This window comes from Oryzias latipes, chromosome 1, assembly GCF_002234675.1.
Source record: "Oryzias latipes chromosome 1, ASM223467v1".
NCBI lineage: Eukaryota > Metazoa > Chordata > Actinopteri > Beloniformes > Adrianichthyidae > Oryzias > Oryzias latipes.
Window position 1 is genome coordinate 35,675,838 of NC_019859.2, and position 18,333 is coordinate 35,694,170.

Genomic DNA, 18,333 nt, shown 5'->3' on the forward strand with positions numbered 1-18,333 from the left:
TTGCAGGTTGTCCTAAAAATGACACAGACCTGCACGTCACCCCCAGGCGACCAAAAAAGAGAATGGTTGCTATGGAGATAAAACCAACAGAAAAGTCACCATTTATTAACCATAATTAGATCTGATGAATGCAACTTTCTAGTTGGATACTGCCATACAACACTGTTCGCGGCTTTAATTGTGTATTGTTGTGTACTTGCTGAGCTGCAGACAGGAAGGGACTGCAGAGGGTGAAATTTACTCCCCCAAAAAGGATCAGCAGCCTGTCTGAGCTTTCCGCAGACGGCTCTCACCTTGGACACCATCCTTCAACAGATTCAGCTTCCCCCGAGGCCGAGATTCAGATCTCTGTACTTTCAGGAAAACCCTTTTACCCCGAGGGCTTTTGAGCTCTTCAATTCAACACATTGCTTCTTTTTTCCACTACCTTCTAACCAAACTGCTAATATATTCATAATTTCCTGTATAATTATTGTCTTTCATGTACCATATCTGGTCTTTTAGTCCATTAGGAAATTCTTAATTTATCACCTGACATGTGCAAAATTAGGTCCTTTTTCTTAATATTTGTCTTTTTCCAAGACAAATCTATGAAATTGGATTGAATAATTTAGTAACTATATTCATGGCCAAACAATAATGTGACACTAACTGTATTTTAATATTTTGCATATAAACTCAGTCAGCACATAAAACAAAACAAATGACTCTCTTAATTAGAAAAAAAAAACAGTCTTTGTTTCAGTTTATTCTCCAATAATGTGAGAAAAGCAGCCTCATTATTGGTGCGAGTGCGATCGCTGCTGGTTCTGCGTAGGCTGCCAAAGAGGGACTTGGAACAGAGCGAAGCAGCAGTGCGGATAGAGCAGCACACGGCGCTGAGCACAGCAGAGCAAGGACATTAAACCAGCCTCCCACTGCAGCAGCATCCCGCCACGGAACAGCTGAGTCTCCCGTGCAGGATCCTGGAAAATCCCCCCAAACAAAGGTAAGAATCCAAACAATGGGCCATTCTTTCTGTCTGTCACCATCTTTTAGTAGTGGAGGACACGTGAATGCATGAAGCAAAGAGGGGAAAACAACGACTAAATACATTTGCATCACAGGAATTTGTTCCCTGTGGCAGATGAGCATAAATCTGCTGCAGGAATCTTGTTTTCTCACTGTTTTCCTGGGTATAAAGCATTTGCCTGACTTATTACAGTTGCTGCTGGCAGAGAGGAATGAGCCTGTGTGTGTGACTTTAACTGTGTCAGCGAGCTGTGTCATTGCATTTTGTCAGATTAGTCTGCAGTATTCTCCGCTATCGTTCTCCACGGCGCTCTGCTCTGTGTTTCCCTGTTCTTTTGCAAATGTCATATCTGATAAAAAGAGATTGTTCTGACAGTGACGGACGGCCAACACTGTTGACAGGATGGACACATTAGAAAATGAACTTTTTCTGTCACATATTCCGCCATCACATAAAAAGACAAAACATCCTCGCCAGAGTAGTGAGTGGATACAAACCATGCTTACAAACCTGCTGACAAAGCTAGTTCTGCCTTTTTCAACAGAAAAAAAACAAGTTGCAGGAATGTTGCATAACTGACATTCAGACTCCGATTTTGGCTTACATAGAGTAAAAGATGAAAATGATCAAATGAGAAATGTAAACTCACTGGCCACTCTCTAGACCCACCTGTCCATCAGCTCGTTAATGCAAATTTCTAATCAGCCAATCACATGTCTGCAAGTCAACACATTTATGTAGACGGGCTGGTCTGAGGATTCCATAAACTGCTGATCTACTGGGAATTTCACCCACAACCATCTTTAGGGTTTACAGAGAATGGTCCTAAAAGAGAAAACATCCAGAGAGCAGCAGTTCTGTGGATGGAAATGCCTCGTTGATGCCAGAGGTCAGAGGTCAGACTAGTTCCAGCTGATAGAAAGACAACAGGAACTCAAAGAACCACTGGATCCAACCGAGGTCTGCAGAAGAGCATCTCTGAAAGAACAACCCGTCCAACCTGGAGGCAGATGGACTACAGCAGTAGAAGACCACACCGGGTACCACTGCTGTCAGCTAAGAACAGGAAACTGAGGCTACAATTCACACAGACTCACCAAAACTGGACCATAGAAGATGGAAAAACGTTGTCTGGTCTGATGAGTCTCAGTTTCTGCTGCCACGTTCAGATGGTAGGGTCAGAATCTGGCCTCAACAACATGAAACCATGGATCCATCCTGCCTTCTATAAACGGTTAAGGCTGGTGGTGGTGGTGTCGTGGTGTGGGAATATTTATTGGCACCCTTTGGACCCCTTAGTACCACCTGAGCATGGTTCCAATGCCACAGCCTACCTGAGTATTGTTGCTGACCATGTCCATCCCTTTCTGACCACAGTGGACCATCTTCTGATGCTTCTTCCAGCAGGATAAGGCGCCATGTCATCAAGCTGGAATCATCTCATACTGGTTTCTAGAACATGACAATGAGTTCTCTGGACTCAAACGGCCTCCACAGTCACCAGAACCTAATAGAGAACCTTTGGGATGTGGTGGAACGGGAGATCAGCATCATGGATGTGCAGCAGACAAATCTGCAGGAACTATGTGATGCTGTCATGTCAACATGGACCAAAGTTTCTGAGGAATGTTCCCAGTACTATGTTGCAGACCGACCAGATCATAGTTGGTAGCAGAGGCTACCACAGAATCATAAAGAGTCTGTAGAAGAGGCCTGTACACTCCAATGGGCCTCAGTATCCTCAGAAGGTGGAGGTGGCCTTGGCCCATCTTGTCCAGGGGATCAGTGTTTTCAGCCCATTGTCTGCATCTGAGAACTGGAGCGACCGTGTGACATTACCCATAGAAAATGCTTTGATATTGAGTCAGGCCGAGTCATCCTTTTTAAAGCACTCACCAATCAGGAGCGAGCTTGTTGGAAGGCCACACCATTGCTACTTGAAAGCGCGTTACACAAGATTTGTCAAACATTTTAAACGTTGGGCGTCAGCAGGCTCCACCTACTTTTATTGAGGCGTCTGATTGGTCAGTTCACTGAAACTTGAACTACAGAAAAAAATATCATGAAAAAAACGAGGACTTTCAAGAAGTTGTTTAAAAAAAAGTCAGATCAGATACAGAACGGTTTTTCTGCCCAACAGAATGACTGAATAACAGCTGTTTATTTCTCTATTGAAGTCTGAGGGATTTTGGCTTCTTGGAGCCAGCAGGTACTTCCTGTTTGGATTCAGTTCACTGACACAGATCCCTGAAATCCGTGATGATTAGATAGATAGATAGATAGATAGATAGATAGACAACTTTATTTATCCATTTGGGAGGTTCCCGCATGGAAATTGACATGGAGATTGACCTGCATTCTAGTTTTCCAGCCATCATTGGCTGAGTCATCAGAGAAGAAAGATATTTGACTTGAAAAAAACAACCTAAAATGCCAAAGCCTAAACACACCCCTATTTAAATAACAACAATGTGATAAACATTGTTATTCTATGGATTGAAAATGAACTGTGAAGCCACTCTGTGTTGTAATGTCTTGCTGTTTTAGGCACCATGGCTGTTGGACTGAAGCCAGGGATTTTTCTGCTGCTGTTAATCGCTTGTTGGACATCTACCACTGCCAAAGAGGGAAAGTCAAAGGGAAAGAAAGGAAAGCAAGTCGTCTGTCCATCGTGAGTTAGAACGAGGTTTTCTATAAATACAATCAGATAGAAAAATATAGAGAATATTTGTAGACAAAACTAACAGAATTCAGTCATGTTGAGTGTGCCGACACAGAAGAAGTGACAGAAATGGTACACATTGGTTCTTCAGGTCTTTATTTTAAATGTAATACAACATTTTTAATCTTTTTGGCCATGTCCTTTCAAGATATGTGTTTAAAAATTCTTAGCTTGCGCCTTCAAGGGGGACAGAACTGGAACACAGAAAAACACCGTGTTGTAGACTATTGCAGTGTGCAACACTTGAGGCGTTTTTTTCTCAGGCTGTATGTAAGAGATGATCACACATCCAGGTTTGTTGTATTAGATCTGATGAATGCAACTTTCTAGCTGGATACTGACATGGACTGAGGGTGCTGGAGGTAGGAATGGTGGAATAGTTTTTATACAGTTTACTTACATTTTCAAACTTTCTATTTTACAGTCTGCTGTTAGACCTAACCTGTAATGACGTCTGAAAAAACTCTGGAATAGAAAACATATTAGATCCAGTATCCAGATAATTATTTACAACAACCCCACGTGATTTCACATGTTCCTCTGGACACTGACCTTTTACATGTGTCAAAAGTTCCTTTTTTTACCATGTTATCATGTGACCTAGCCATGAAATGTGCTTGTCTAGAAAATGGAGAAATGGGAAATGGATAAGCAGTGCAGCCTTTTTCCATTGTAGTTTTTGCAATTTTGTTCTACTATGGTAAATCTCATCATTTTCTTATCAAAACAGACAGTTGTCACCTGAAGATCTGGCGCAAGTTCCAGCAAATTCTACATCCAACATTTTGAACCGACTGATGGTCAGTTATGACCCAAGGATAAGGCCCAACTTTCAAGGTAATGCACAATCACCACAATTTCTTGGTCTAGAAAAGTGAGTTAGTGGTTTGTTAAAACTCAGCAATACTGTATGCCGATGATGTGTTAATTTGTTTAATCTTGTAATGGTTGTGGTATTATTTTGGCCTCTAATTAAATTTCTTCACATCATTTTCTAGGATTTGGTGAGATGAAAATGTTTGAGGGCCGACCATTATATTAAATGCAAATGAACTATTTAATGAACATTTTATAGCGATGCCTGACTTTTCTATTCTTCACGTGGAGAGAAAATAGATCTAAATAAGCTATCACCTAAATGACTGTTGTTCATTTATCAATTTTTCGCACCGTCATTCTCAGTTAGCTTGTTGTAAATAGCGTGTCTTGTCTGGTAGTGCTTCTTGACATTGAAGTTGTTTCAAATGTCACAGTAAAAACATTCCCATTATCACTTGCCCTGGACGCGGCGGCCCTCACCGTCAACTTTCCTTTTCTATCTAGAGTTAACATTTTAGAGATAAGCTAGAAAGTGTCTGTCACAAGAGCAGGCAGACGTCTGGGTCCAGATGCAGCAGGTTTATTAGCTCAGCTAAAAATTCACAAAGCTAAATCAGGGTCAGGTAGGCAGGAGTCAATAACAGACATGTGATCATCAGAGGACAGACAGGAAGGTCAAAATCCAGGTGAGGGTCGGGGCAGGCGCAAGGCAAACAGGGTCAGGGTCATGAGACAAGGGTTCAGGTCCAGATGTTACGCTTGGTGATGAAGGCAGAGTGGCACAAACATACTTCGCCCTGAGCTCAGTCCAGTGCAGTGCTTAAGTATGCTGTGGTTGTTTGAAAAAAAAAAAAGCGGGGAGTCGCAGATTTTTGAATAAAAGAAAGGAGCATGCGGGCCCATGGAAATTTGGACGCCGGCCGGACTTTGGACATGTCTGCCTTAAAACATGGGGGGGCACAGGGGCACGGAGAGAGCAAGCCCCAGCCCAACGAGAAAACAGTATCCGCCCCAGACGATCACCCCACCACCACCCTACAGCTCTGAGCATTCCCCAACCCCTAGGCTCGAACCAAGGCCCCCCAAGGAAGACCAACCGTAACTGTGTTGGATTTGGGTTTAGAAACGATTGTAATGATTGACAAAATACTACAGATGACTATACCTGCAGATACTCAAAGCACTTCTTAAAGGCTCGTGGGCCAAACTAGCATTTCGGTTTTACCTGATCGCTACAAACCCTGGATTTACCGGTTTCAGTCAAGCTATTGTGCTTTATGTGATCCTTTTTCAGGAATTCCAGTTGAGTCCAAGGTGAACATTTTCATTAACAGTTTTGGATCGATCCAGGAGACAACCATGGTATGACCAGTTTTTTTCGTCAAAGAAGTTTCCATTAACGGACAACCAGCACATTTGTTACTTTTTATTGTATTTTATTTTGTTTGAGTCAGTTCCATTTACGATAGGAAATTCAACAATTCATCAATCTTTATGTAAATGTGTATTTATACAGTTAAATGTGTGTGTGCCTTTCATGTGTTTTATCACGTGAAGGTTTGCGAACACACCCACAATACCAGCATTTATTAGGAATTTTTATCAAGGGTTTCATGGAAACTGTTAGCTTAAGTCACCAAAACTTCATAATTAAAGATATTTTCTGTTCCAGTTGCGTTTTAAAAAATATCTTCTGTCATTGTTTTTTAACCACGTGGTTAATCTGTATTTTCTATTAGACCACATGTTGAAGATTTTACCTCCACTGAAGGGTTGCTAGTTGAATCTCTGATCAGTCATGATCAGATCATTGGGGTTAAATCATGAACCCAATAGGTTCCCTTGTCTTTCCTTGTTCTAGAGCAGCAGCTCAGTGGCCTCGATTCCAGCAGCGGGCCGCCTCGACTTTAAAACAGATCGTTTTACAAATGTACTGTGTTATAAAACAACAGAGATAAGTCGTGTTTTCTTCCTACAGGATTATCGTATCAACATATTTCTTCGTCAAAGGTGGAATGACCCTCGTCTGCAACTTCCTGCCGACTTTAAAAGTGATTCCCTCACTATCGACCCCAAGATGTTCCAGTGTTTGTGGAAACCAGACCTTTTCTTTGCTAATGAAAAAAATGCGAACTTTCATGACGTAACACAGGACAACATTCTTCTGTTCATATTTAGAAATGGAGACATCTTGATCAGCATGAGGTTTGCATCCATATGTCATCTTCATTTCTTAGACAGAGAGGCATTAGAACTGACTGCAAAGAGGGTCTAAGGGCAGCTAGCCCAGTTCACCTTAGCCTGTTTAGTTACTTCAGTTTAGAATTTACCCATTGAATTCTATGACTTCATGATCCTTATGACTTTGTGTTTACTATACAATTACTGGCATGAAGCCCGTTGAGATGACTATTGTTGTGATATTGGGCAGTGAAAATAAAATAGAATGAAATGTAAGAAAAAAGGTTTTGACAAATTCTGAGTCAGTTTACAGCGAATTAAAACCATAAAATTACAGATGAGAAAAACGGAATCCATGTCTGATCAGTATATGTGTTTATATGTGCGTTTAGGCTCTCAGTGACTCTGTCGTGTCCTTTGGATCTCACGCTCTTCCCAATGGATACACAAATGTGCAAGATGCAGCTGGAGAGTTGTGAGTACATACACAATATCTGGAAACAGTCACACACTGTTTTTATTTGTCATTTAATTGTAATTTGTTTAAAAAAATCATATTTACAATTTAGCTGTGAAATCAATTGCGTGTCTTAAGATGTGCACATCGTACCAAACTTTACAAAATAAAAGTTTGTTTTTAGCATTTTGTCAAAATATTAACGTTTTGCATTTTTCCGTTTTAGTCGGCTACACTACCAGTGATCTGGTCTTTATGTGGCAATCTGATCCGGTGCAGATGGATGAGATTGCTCTCCCACAATTTGACATCAAACAAGAAGACATCAAATATGGAAACTGCACAAAGTACTACCAAGGAACAGGTGTTTGTGTTTTATCAAGTCTGTTTGTTTTGGAGGGGCAACGATTCCATGCATACCATAATTTGTGGTTGACGATATGATTCATAGTCAATTTTTAAAAATCTGATTGGATCTGATCCTCTGTCCTAAAGTGGATCCAGATCCTCTGTCCTAAAGTGGATCCAGATCCTCTGTCCTAAAGTGGATCCATATCCTCTGTCCTAAAGTGGATCCAGATCCTCTGTCCTAAAGTGGATCCAGATCCTCTGACCTAAAGTGGATCCAGATCCTCTGTCCTAAAGTGGATCCAGATCCTCTGTCCTAAAGTGGATCCAGATCCTCTTGATCCAAACTTCCAGCAGTGAGACTCAGACAGAAATTCCTGCTACTGAACAGTTTTCCAGATTCTTGGATTTCTTCCAGATCATCAAGTTAATGAAATCTGTGTCCAAACAAACAAGTAAACTAGAATGAATGTCAAATCCATTCACATGTTAGTTTCCTAAAGTTCACCACTGTTGTTTTTTCACATCCAAAGAATCCAAAGGGAACATTCTTAGAACATTCAAGACACTGGATGGTCACATGACTTTGATATAGTGTTTGGACTGAAACGATGGACCGTCCGATTCTGCTCCATCATGTGTGTTGTCTGCTGTGATTGGTCGTTTTTACGTTACAGTAAAAATAACCCTACTGCACTTCAATCCAAATGGTATTTAAAAAGATCAATGTAATCGATTTATTTCATTTTGAAACAATGTTTTAATGGTGTAGGCTGATTAGATTAACGATTTCCCTCAGACAGATCAGTCCGGTTGGATAAATCAATGAAGTGGATCAATCGTTACACCCCTAGTTAACACGTATTCAGGACATTACTTGCAGTTTTAATGTGCTCCCAAGCCAACATAGAATAGAAGAGTAAGAATGCGTTATGGTCAACATAAGATGTGCTGAACGGTGGTGTAGTGGTTAGCACCCTGCCTTTGTTCAGCAGTACCAGGCTAGGATTCAACACCCCTGTGACTGCACATGTGACTGAGCGGGTTTAGAAGATGAAAAAATGGTCGATTTTAGGATTTGACAGCTGTGGTCGGTTTCTTGATATTGATAAATGCACTGATCCCAGTTGTCTCAGAATTGAAATTCTCATTGGGAATTGAATGGTGAAGGTGAGATGAAGTATCTGCGTTTGAAGGTGTTTCACTATCAAATCTATTCATGGTTAAAAGTCGACATAATGGAATCATTTACGTGTAGAAGAAGAAAGAAGGTCTTAATATCCTGTTTTTCCTCTTTATCTGTCTGTCTAGGATACTATACCTGTGTTGAGGTGATTTTTACGTTACGTCGGCAAGTTGGTTTCTACTTGATGGGAGTTTATGCTCCAACTCTACTGATTGTAGTTCTGTCCTGGTTGTCCTTCTGGATCAATCCTGATGCCTCAGCGGCGAGGGTCCCACTTGGTGAGTCCAACTAGAAACGAGGATGCGTGATAAAACATTCACATACATTTTGAAATAACTGGAAGATTTATCTTCTTTGGCTGCTATGATGTTTACATCCTGCATCATCTCCTGTGGTTTTAATGTGGTCCATTCGTCTCACATCTGTGAAATTTTCACGTAAAGAACACAACCTTTCTCACTTTTTCCTCATATGTGACCAATTTTCATCTGTGCAACCTTTTGTTTACATCTTTATTTATTTTTTGAATGAAAAATCATTTTATTTTTTGCATTTCAGAGTATTTCTGCTTTCATTTTATTTAATTTTTTATATGTATTTTATATTTCACATCTTTATTTATTTATTTTTAAAATAAAAAAATATTTTCTTTTTGCATTTCTGATTATTTCTCCTTTATTTTATTTTTTATATTTTTATGTTTTAAATCGTTAAAACTGTTTTTGGCAGGTTTCTCTGCCAAATTGACACATTTACAGACACATTAAATACATAGCATTGAACAAATCGCTGTTCTATTCTGCATTCTTCTTCCTTAAAGTAATAATGTTCACCAGACGGCACAGCCTGGATCCCTGACATGCTATTGTTGACGTTTGCCCGTCTCCAGGTATCTTGTCTGTACTCTCTCTGTCCAGTGAGAGTATGTCCTTGGCCTCTGAACTACCAAAGGTGTCTTATGTAAAGGCCATCGATATCTGGCTCATAGCCTGCCTGCTCTTTGGGTTCTTTTCACTGGTGGAGTATGCTGTAGTGCAGGTCAGTACAAAACACACTCATGCACTCACACACATGCACACGCACACACACACATGCACTCACACCAGATGGAATCACTGAGAGAGAAGAATTGTTCTTTTCTGCTGACTTCCCGGTTACGTCTTCACATTAATCTTGTGCCTCCGCTGTAATAATTTACAACCACAAGACTTTACTTTACATGAAGATTTCTTTGGGAAATCGCTTTAACACTTGAAAGGACTGAATATCAGCTGCTCTCTGCTGCACTAATAAACCGACGAAACAGGCTGCAGGGTTGGGGGTTTCAGCCCCAATAACAGCTGAAATAGCATCGTTTTGAGCCATTATTCCTGGAGCAAAACTCACTGTTTTGAGCAATCAAAACAATTTTCCCTGCAGAGAAATTCTCTCTCTGCTGTGCTCAGACTAAAGCAGATCACCGTGATACAAATGTGCCACAAAAGCCAGCCAATCACAGACACGGACAAACAAACTGGAACTGTGACAAACAGAGGAATGTCTGTGATTGGCTGGCTTTTCAGACACAATTTCTCTGAAGTGAAAATTGTTTTGTTGGCACATGTTTTTGAGTGTCAAGTGCACAATGATTTTTTGAGAACACAAAATGTTTGTTTGAGAGTGTTGTACTTGGAATGATGACACAAAAATCACTTCATAAGTTTTGAGATCGTTTTACTCTGGACCAGAGGTCCCACAGCGTCACACAGATCATCAGAAGCTGAGCGTGTCATGAGGAATTGTTGGATCCACAGCTCTTCTGGAAAACCACCATTTCCCAAAATGTCATCATCCGTAGCCCCTCCCACGTGTAAGGAGCTCGCCGCTCCACGGCCTGAAGAAGACGCCGACGTCTCCTTTGATAGATGATGATGAGCGCTAGAGCCGTGGCAGAAATGGGAATGTATCTGCTGTCAATCAAAGTGTTGGTCACATCCGTGTTTCTGAAGGACTTATGGCGTCAGCTGGTTTGTTTATTCGCATAATTAGGATTTAATGGAAACAGTGACATTGTTTGAATTGTGTTTTTGTAACATTTCTGGAAAGCTTTGCAGGTATGTGTGACGGAAACGCAGCTAGTTTATATAAAATGTTAAGAAAAAGGATGGCTAATATGCCAAGCACAATAAAGATGACCAAATTCAAAGTTTTAATATCTTTGACGTCTCATCCAACTCTGTGCTTACATTTCTGTGTTTCAGGTCATGTTAAATAGTCCAAAACGGATCGAAGAGGAAAAAGTCAAAATGGCCTCAAAAGAAAAAGCGTTACAAGAGAAAGAAGGAAAGAAACATTCCAATAAAACCAACAACACGGTCAACGGCACAGGTGGAACTCCCATTCATGTCAACACTCTGCAGGTAAACCCGTCTTTCTTGTCAAACCATCATCTTTTAAAAGTTGTAAGGGAAACCTACAAAAACCCTCACACAGACACACTCAGCCCCCCCTTTTCCTCCTGTGATGTCATGACCACGAAAGACATGGGGCAGGTTTAGGAGTTGGATGGATTTGACTGATGGTGAAACACCATCACGGCGGAATCCTGGAGGGACTGGCGAGTACAGTTTGAGCTGTCGTCCCAGCTGCCCTTAGGGGTAAATACTGGCTGTCTGCGGGGGCAAAATGAGCAAATCAGTGCAGGTGCAAATTCTTTAAATCATGGAAAAATGCTGGAGCGCCTGTCGGGCAAAAATGCACTATTTTTCTCCATGTGCATGCTGCAGGCGGCGGGTCGTAGAGACCACTTAAGGGTAAGAGTGTCGTGGGTGAGACAGGGTTTTCATTTTTTTCAACCCCTCCAAATCCTATGCACTGTTCACGTGACACGTGCACGCTCCTAATGCAGCCTGACTGTTAGAAATGAGGAAATTAGACAATCAAGTTTGTGTGGATATCCTATAGACACTTACGTGTACATCACGTGCACATCCCGTGCATGCAGCATTTGTGTGCGGTCAGTAAGGAGCCGCTACTCAAACCTCACGAACGACTTAAGTGTGGCGTACGACTGCATCACCTGTGTGTCATAAGTGTGTGTAACTTCCTTATGAGTACTTTACGATACACTAATCACATGCGCAACAATAGCTGCGGTTCTATGTGCAAAATATCTTTGATCAGATCGAAGATGGGATTAGAATTGAACCGTGTTCATGGATCCAGAAAAACTTGATCTGATTATAACAAACGTTTCCATACGTCACACTTTCAGTCAGAATAAATCATTGTGACACGAGCAGAACTCTCTAAAATACCGGAAATGACCGTAGAAGAAGAAACATTGAGTTCTGTTGTAAACAAGCTGCAGCATAGAGGTGATTTTATTATTGTTATGATTATTAATGAGTGCTTGTTCGCCTGTTTTCTTGGCTGCACAGAGCCAGAAGAAGGGTTAGCTTAGGCTAACACGTGCTAACAACAACATTTAGCCGTGGATGCAGTTCAAATCCATGCGGTCGATGCTGCAATCTGCATCTCTGCTGCCTGCATGTAAACATGTGGGAACAACATCAGCCTTTATTCAGAAATAACATGAATTCACAGGATTGTTTCCACGGTTTCTCAGGACTCTGCAGCGTTTCTCCATTGAATAGCCGCCTCCGTTAGCTCACATCCGTCCCAGAGCCGCTCCTCTGCTACGAGACCCGGTTCTATCGGGAGACCCGGTTCTCCTGAGTCCAGCAGCTCGCTCACGCAGAGAAGCAAGACGGATGGCGGTTCAAAGCCTCTTCTGGAGCGCCACACCGCAACAAAACGCCCCCCACGAAGCTACATGTCTCTGCTCTGATCAGAGACACGCTTCACACGGGTGGAGCAGGCGGTCGGTCCTGTTTGTGCTCCAAAGTCTCCTCCGGAGCGTCACACCGTCTATGCGTGATGTAAACCAGAACAGCTGTGACTCAAGATTAGAGTAAACCATTTACATTTACCATGATCTGATCAACAATCTGCATAACCCACCTGTCTCCAATGGAAAGAAACTTTGATCTGACTGAGTCTGATGGGTGCAGAGTATTCTGAGTGGCGTGTTTACATGACGCATTTTTATTCTGATCAGGCGTTCTTTCCCATTACTTTTGTCCATGTAAAAGCAACTAATGGTCCGTTCCATTTCCATGAGGCGGTTATACGAGCTTCAAGTAAACTGCAACACACGCCTGAGCTCCTCTGCAGATGCAGCCGCTCCTCTGGACGAGCCTGTAGGTTGACCTGTACAGGTGCATGTGACTGAGGCTTCACATGGTCATGGCGTTGTTGGCACAAGTTTCCGATTCAAGGAGCAGTACTTCACAAAATTCAGAACAAAACACGTCAAACTAAACATGTGAAAATCCTGCATGGTGGGTGTCTCCCTCTGATTGGTTCTTTCCATCAGTTTGGGAGAACCGACAACCTCAACATGTCTTCTGTGTCACGCAAACACCGCTCTATACCAGGCTGCAAATATGTAGGCACGGCGTCTGAAAGGAAGCAGAAAGAGAGGCTTCACGGTGTGCAGGTCTGACAGCTTTCAGTCTTCCCTTCTCACCAGGTGGTGGAGAACCGTTGTAAGAAGGTTTGCACCTCCAAGTCCGACCTGCGGTCCAATGACTTCAGCATCGTCGGATCTTTGCCTCGAGACTTTGAACTTTCCAACTTTGACTGCTACGGAAAACCCATCGAGGTCACAGGTGCCATCAAGTCCAACAGCAAATCCAACAAGAAACCTGCACCGCCGAAGCCCGTCATACCTGCTGCCGCCAAGCGCGTGGATCTCTACGCTAGAGCCCTCTTCCCGTTTTCTTTTCTTTTCTTCAATGTTGTCTATTGGTCGGTTTACCTGTGAGAGAGAGATTGGAGGATCGTCTGAACTTTACTAGCGGCTTTTATATTTTAAAACCATCTATGCAACGTTACCTGTGGAAGTAACCATAAATGATCAGCCTCACAGCACAGACTCGCTTTTATTCGTTATATAATCATTGCATGTGTGTTTGTGCGGTAAAATACTATCTAGAATAAAACGTACGAAAGTCATTCAAGGATCTACAAGCTGTTGCTGATTCAAAATCTTCTGACATCATGGAAACAAAGTTACAAGAATGTAAAGAAATAAATGTCAAATATTATAAACATAACTGTCTTTTTCGCCTTTATGTTGCAAAATGTGAACTTTACTGAATTTATTTTCTAGCTTTCTTTTGGCAGAGATTTTAATTTGCAGTGGAGGAAAAAAATATTTGATACTTTGCTGATTTTGTACATTTGCCTGTCTGTCGTCCTGACGTTCATTTGAAAAGAGGGATAAAAAATCAAGAAAGACTTTATAAATATATTTGCATGTCACTGACGGAAATAAGTATGTGATCCTTCTTGGCAGACAGACATATTACTTTGTGGGAAACCCTCATCATCATCATCATCATCAGCAGGTCAGAGGTTTCTGGTAGTTGATGATCAGGTTTCTGCACAGATCAGGAGGTTTTCTGCTCCACTCTTCTTCACAGATGATTTCTAAATCATTCAGATTTGGTGGCTGTTGCTTAGCAACCCTGAGCTTCAGCTCTATCTATAGGCTGAGGTCCAGAGACCGGCTGGACCGCTCCATGACCCTGATCTGCTTCTTCTTTTTCGTCTTGTATGTCTTGGGTCATGATCCTGTTGGGGGACCCATCCACCCCCCACTTAATCCTCCTGGTGGAGGGAAGGACGTTCTCACTCAGGATTGGACGGTACATGGCTCCGCCCATCCTCACAGAGAAAGTAGCCCTGTGCAGAAAAACACCCCCAAACCATAATGCTTCCACCTCCATGCTTGACAGTGAGGACAGCGTTCTTGGGGTCATCGGCAGCATTTCTCCTCCTCCAAACACGACGGCTTGAGTTGATGCTAAAGAGCTCTGGAACCGGAAACGCCTGGCCCAGAACCACAGCAGAGCCTGTCGTCCCAACACGAGTCGCTAAGCTGTGGCTCAGAAGACGTTTGAGAAGTTTTTTGGATCAACAGTCAAACACGAGCAAAATAAAATGTCTAATTTGGTGATTTCAATGCTAAAGCAGCTGGCCAAATGAATGTTATGCCTTATCTTCTCATATTGTCGTGTTATTTGATATATTTCCTTGTAATCAAACCTTTAATTCTTCTATTTATTCATCTTGTTGCAACTTTAACCAACATAAAAACAAAATTTTAGAGAATAGTTTTTGTCTCCAAATTTAAACGGCACTCCTGAGCATCTGACTGATAAAAATGGTGGGTGGATCATTATTACTGTGAAAAAAACTGATCAACCTAATTTCATTCAAACCAATGCCTCGAACGATCAAAAGAAGAAATTAGTCAATGAATCCAAAGATATCGTCAGTCCATGGTGCTGACAGTATGTCATTTCTGCTTAGTGCTCTCAAAGTCAATGAAAAGATGTTCTTTGCCGGGGTTTTAACATGGTTAATTCATGAGACATCTGTGTAATTTCACGTAAAGACCACAACTTTTCTCACTTTTTCCACGTAGATTCACGCATGACCAGTTTTTATCTGTGCTATATGTGCAAAATGTACGTAGCGGCTGTGGGACACGGCCTGAAAGTTGCACTGCAGTAACCCTTGTGCAATCCTAGGCACTTTAACATTAGGAGTGGGGTCATCTAGACCCACTAGACAGTGCTCTGAACCTTTTTTCCTCAATGATTTGTGATCTTCACTGGTGTCCATGGATTACATGAAATCTTTCCACCTTTATCCACCTTTGTCATGGTAGGGGGAACATGTCATCTAAGATATCTTGATGGCACAGATAAAGTCAGAATTGTATTCTTCTCACAGCTCCTTTCCAGTCATGAAGATGTTCTTATGTAGTGGACTGAATAATATGTTAATTAAGTTAATGTGTGGTACTCTTTATGAAAGGAACAAGTAAACAGACAGAATAATAAAGTAAACCTTGGAATATGTACATTAATTTTTTTTTTCATTATTTAAATTATAAAAAATAAAGGGTTCAACGTTGAATTTTAATCTTTTTATTCACCGCGCAGTCTCTTCTGAAAAGTTATTAGTCCAGATTGCAGAGGGGAAGTGTTTCTGTGTCACCCCAGACTGCTGACATACTACTTCCGGTTGCAAGCGGAAGTGAAGTCTGTGTACATGGAGGTGACCCAACGGCATATTTAGCGGATAATTCTGTTAAATTTGGGCGTCTGGAACAGAGTTGGGTTTTAATAGAGGGCTCTTAACTTCATTGGCGCGATGGGAGCTCATCTTGTGAGGCGGTATGTCACCGAAACCGACACCGAACCGGACCCTGCTAGGAAATTTGAATTCGACCCCGTTTTGGGGTTTCCTGAAAGAAAGGAAAGAGGTTAGTGATCTGTCTCTTTTGACAAAATAACCTAAAAACATAACGAGTAATTATATTTCTGTCCCCGGTGCAGACAGGGGTCCTCAGGATAAAAATGGACGTGTTGTTCCTTCTAAAACCGTATTTGCACCGTCCGTCTAATTAGTAGTCAACTACGGGGACCCTGTTAGCTTAAATCTAAGCTCTCATTTGAAATAGTTATGAAAATTCAATATATATATTTACGTTGAGACTAGAACGAACGTTACGCTCAAATCTCGCGTTAGGGTTAGCTTGGTACGCTCTGCGCCTGCGCAGGTTTGTCCTCCCATGTACGTGGAGAGATCGCTCTCTGATCTGGACCCAGGAATTGCTTTAATCTTGGGATCAGGACTGCGTGAACGTGGGGTCATGTGGCTTCGTTCAAACTGAAACTCAAAATGTTCACATTTCACATCATTTTAATAGTTTTACCAATTTTTAAGAATGCAAAGAACAAATCAGTCGCTGTGCTTCCATTGACTTTAAAATCGCACATATTGGATTCGTGATACTAAATATGCCTAATGGACACAACACAATTATGAAAAATGTTTTTGCGCTTGTTAGTTTTGTTAGGCGTATCCAAATGGAGGCATTTCCCAAAAGGGCAACGGAAACGGCTCTTTCAAATTAATTGAGTCATGTGACCAACAACCAGATGGCGATGCCCTTCTTGGTGGGAACTGGCGGTCTTGGGCGCTGCACGGCGGGCGCCACCAGAGGTCCCACAGCGTCACACAGATCATCAGAAGCTGAGCGTGTCATGAGGAATTGTTGGATCCACAGCTCCTCTGGAAAACCACCATTTCCCAAAACGGCTTCATCCGTAGCCCCTCCCACGTGTAAGGAGCTCGCCGCTCCACAGCCTGAAGCGGACGCCAACGTCTCCTTTGATAGATGATGATGAGCGCTAGAGCCGTGGCAGAAATGTGAATGTATCTGCCAAAGTGTTGGTCACATCCGTGTTTCTGAAGGACTTATGGCGTCAGCTGGTTTGTGTTTGTTCACACAATTAGGATTGAATGGAAACTGTGTCATTGTGAAGTTGTGTTTTTTCAACATTTCTATCATTTTGATCAAGTTTTGTACATATGTGTCAAAAGGAAGACAAGTTTAAACAAACTGGAACATTTGCCGACAGTCAAGCAAGTTAGCATGTGTGGTGGTGACGTCATCCATGCATGGATAGGAAAAAAATCTGTACCTTATTTAAGAAAATGCCCCCAGGAACTCCATCAAATAGACTATATTTTTCATTTTTCCCCCCCATCACTGTCAGTCAGAGTAAAGCAGCTGTTGTGACGTTTGTTCTTTAGAGATGGTTGCGACCCAGGAGCACATGAACTTGGCCCACCTGCCCCTGGAGCAGAGGGACTATTGCGCTCACCACCTCCTGAAACTCATGAAATGTAAGCGGGACAACTGGCCGAACTTCCTGGCTTGTAAGCACGAGAGGCACGACTGGGACTACTGCGAACACCAGGAGTAAGTCTTTGGTTTTTCCTCCTTATTTGTTGGCTAGTAAGTCACATTTAGGAAAATCATCTTTCTGAGTCATTAAAAAAAAATTAACTATTTAGATTTGTTTGACATCTGATAAGACGCAGAGAACAGAGAATTGACAATAACATTCATGTTGTACAAACTGTTCGGCTCTTTTAATGGAATGACGAATCCCTTCTTAGCTACGTGATGCGAATGAAGGAGTACGAGAGGGAGAGGAGGCTCCAGCTGAGGAAGAAGAGAATCGAAGCCAACGCAGAAGCTGCATAATCTACGCCAACTTTGCTTCCTTGTGTATATAGATATACTGGCAGTTTCTCCCATTAAAACAATATTCTCAAACGTCCATCACGTGTTTGTCTTAAATGTGAGAAATGTTCATCAACGGATGTCTACAAACGCTCAGAGGGAGGAGAACGTCTCATTGGCTCGTTTCAGTTCCAAGCGGCGTCAGATCAAACTAACATTTTCTGACAAATGTCTCTTTATGGAAAGTATTCCAAGTGCAGCGTTTCTTCAATTATTGTGTGGTGTACGTTCTAAGGTAGGTAGGAGCATACTGTTCCTCACTACACACTTTCCTCGGACTATATGACACCTGGACTGAGTGGCCCCGCCCCCTGGCGTTCCAAACAGGAAATGACTCCAAGAAGTCAAAATCCCACAGACTTCTATAGAGAAATCTGTTTATTCTATTAGTCAG

General features: G+C 42.0%; 2 protein-coding genes across 2 annotated transcripts; both read left to right on the top strand.

Moving 5' to 3' along the window:
- The first annotated feature begins 783 nt into the window (after window positions 1–783).
- LOC101154926 (glycine receptor subunit beta) lies at window positions 784–13,997 on the top strand. Its single transcript, XM_004066314.3, has 11 exons — window positions 784–988; window positions 3,560–3,683; window positions 4,465–4,571; window positions 5,848–5,915; window positions 6,532–6,758; window positions 7,127–7,209; window positions 7,418–7,555; window positions 8,851–9,003; window positions 9,615–9,763; window positions 10,966–11,124; window positions 13,299–13,997. Exons 2-11 carry the CDS (start codon window positions 3,565–3,567, stop codon window positions 13,590–13,592), a joined length of 1,497 nt encoding a protein of 498 aa, XP_004066362.1. The 5' UTR covers window positions 784–988; window positions 3,560–3,564; the 3' UTR covers window positions 13,593–13,997.
- A 1,833-nt stretch (window positions 13,998–15,830) lies between these two features.
- On the top strand, window positions 15,831–17,976 carry ndufb7 (NADH:ubiquinone oxidoreductase subunit B7). The gene is made up of 3 exons (XM_004066315.2): window positions 15,831–16,106; window positions 17,444–17,612; window positions 17,813–17,976. The coding sequence occupies exons 1-3, from the start codon at window positions 15,995–15,997 to the stop codon at window positions 17,898–17,900; spliced, it is 369 nt and encodes a 122-aa protein (XP_004066363.1). The 5' UTR covers window positions 15,831–15,994; the 3' UTR covers window positions 17,901–17,976.
- The last annotated feature ends 357 nt before the right edge of the window (window positions 17,977–18,333 follow it).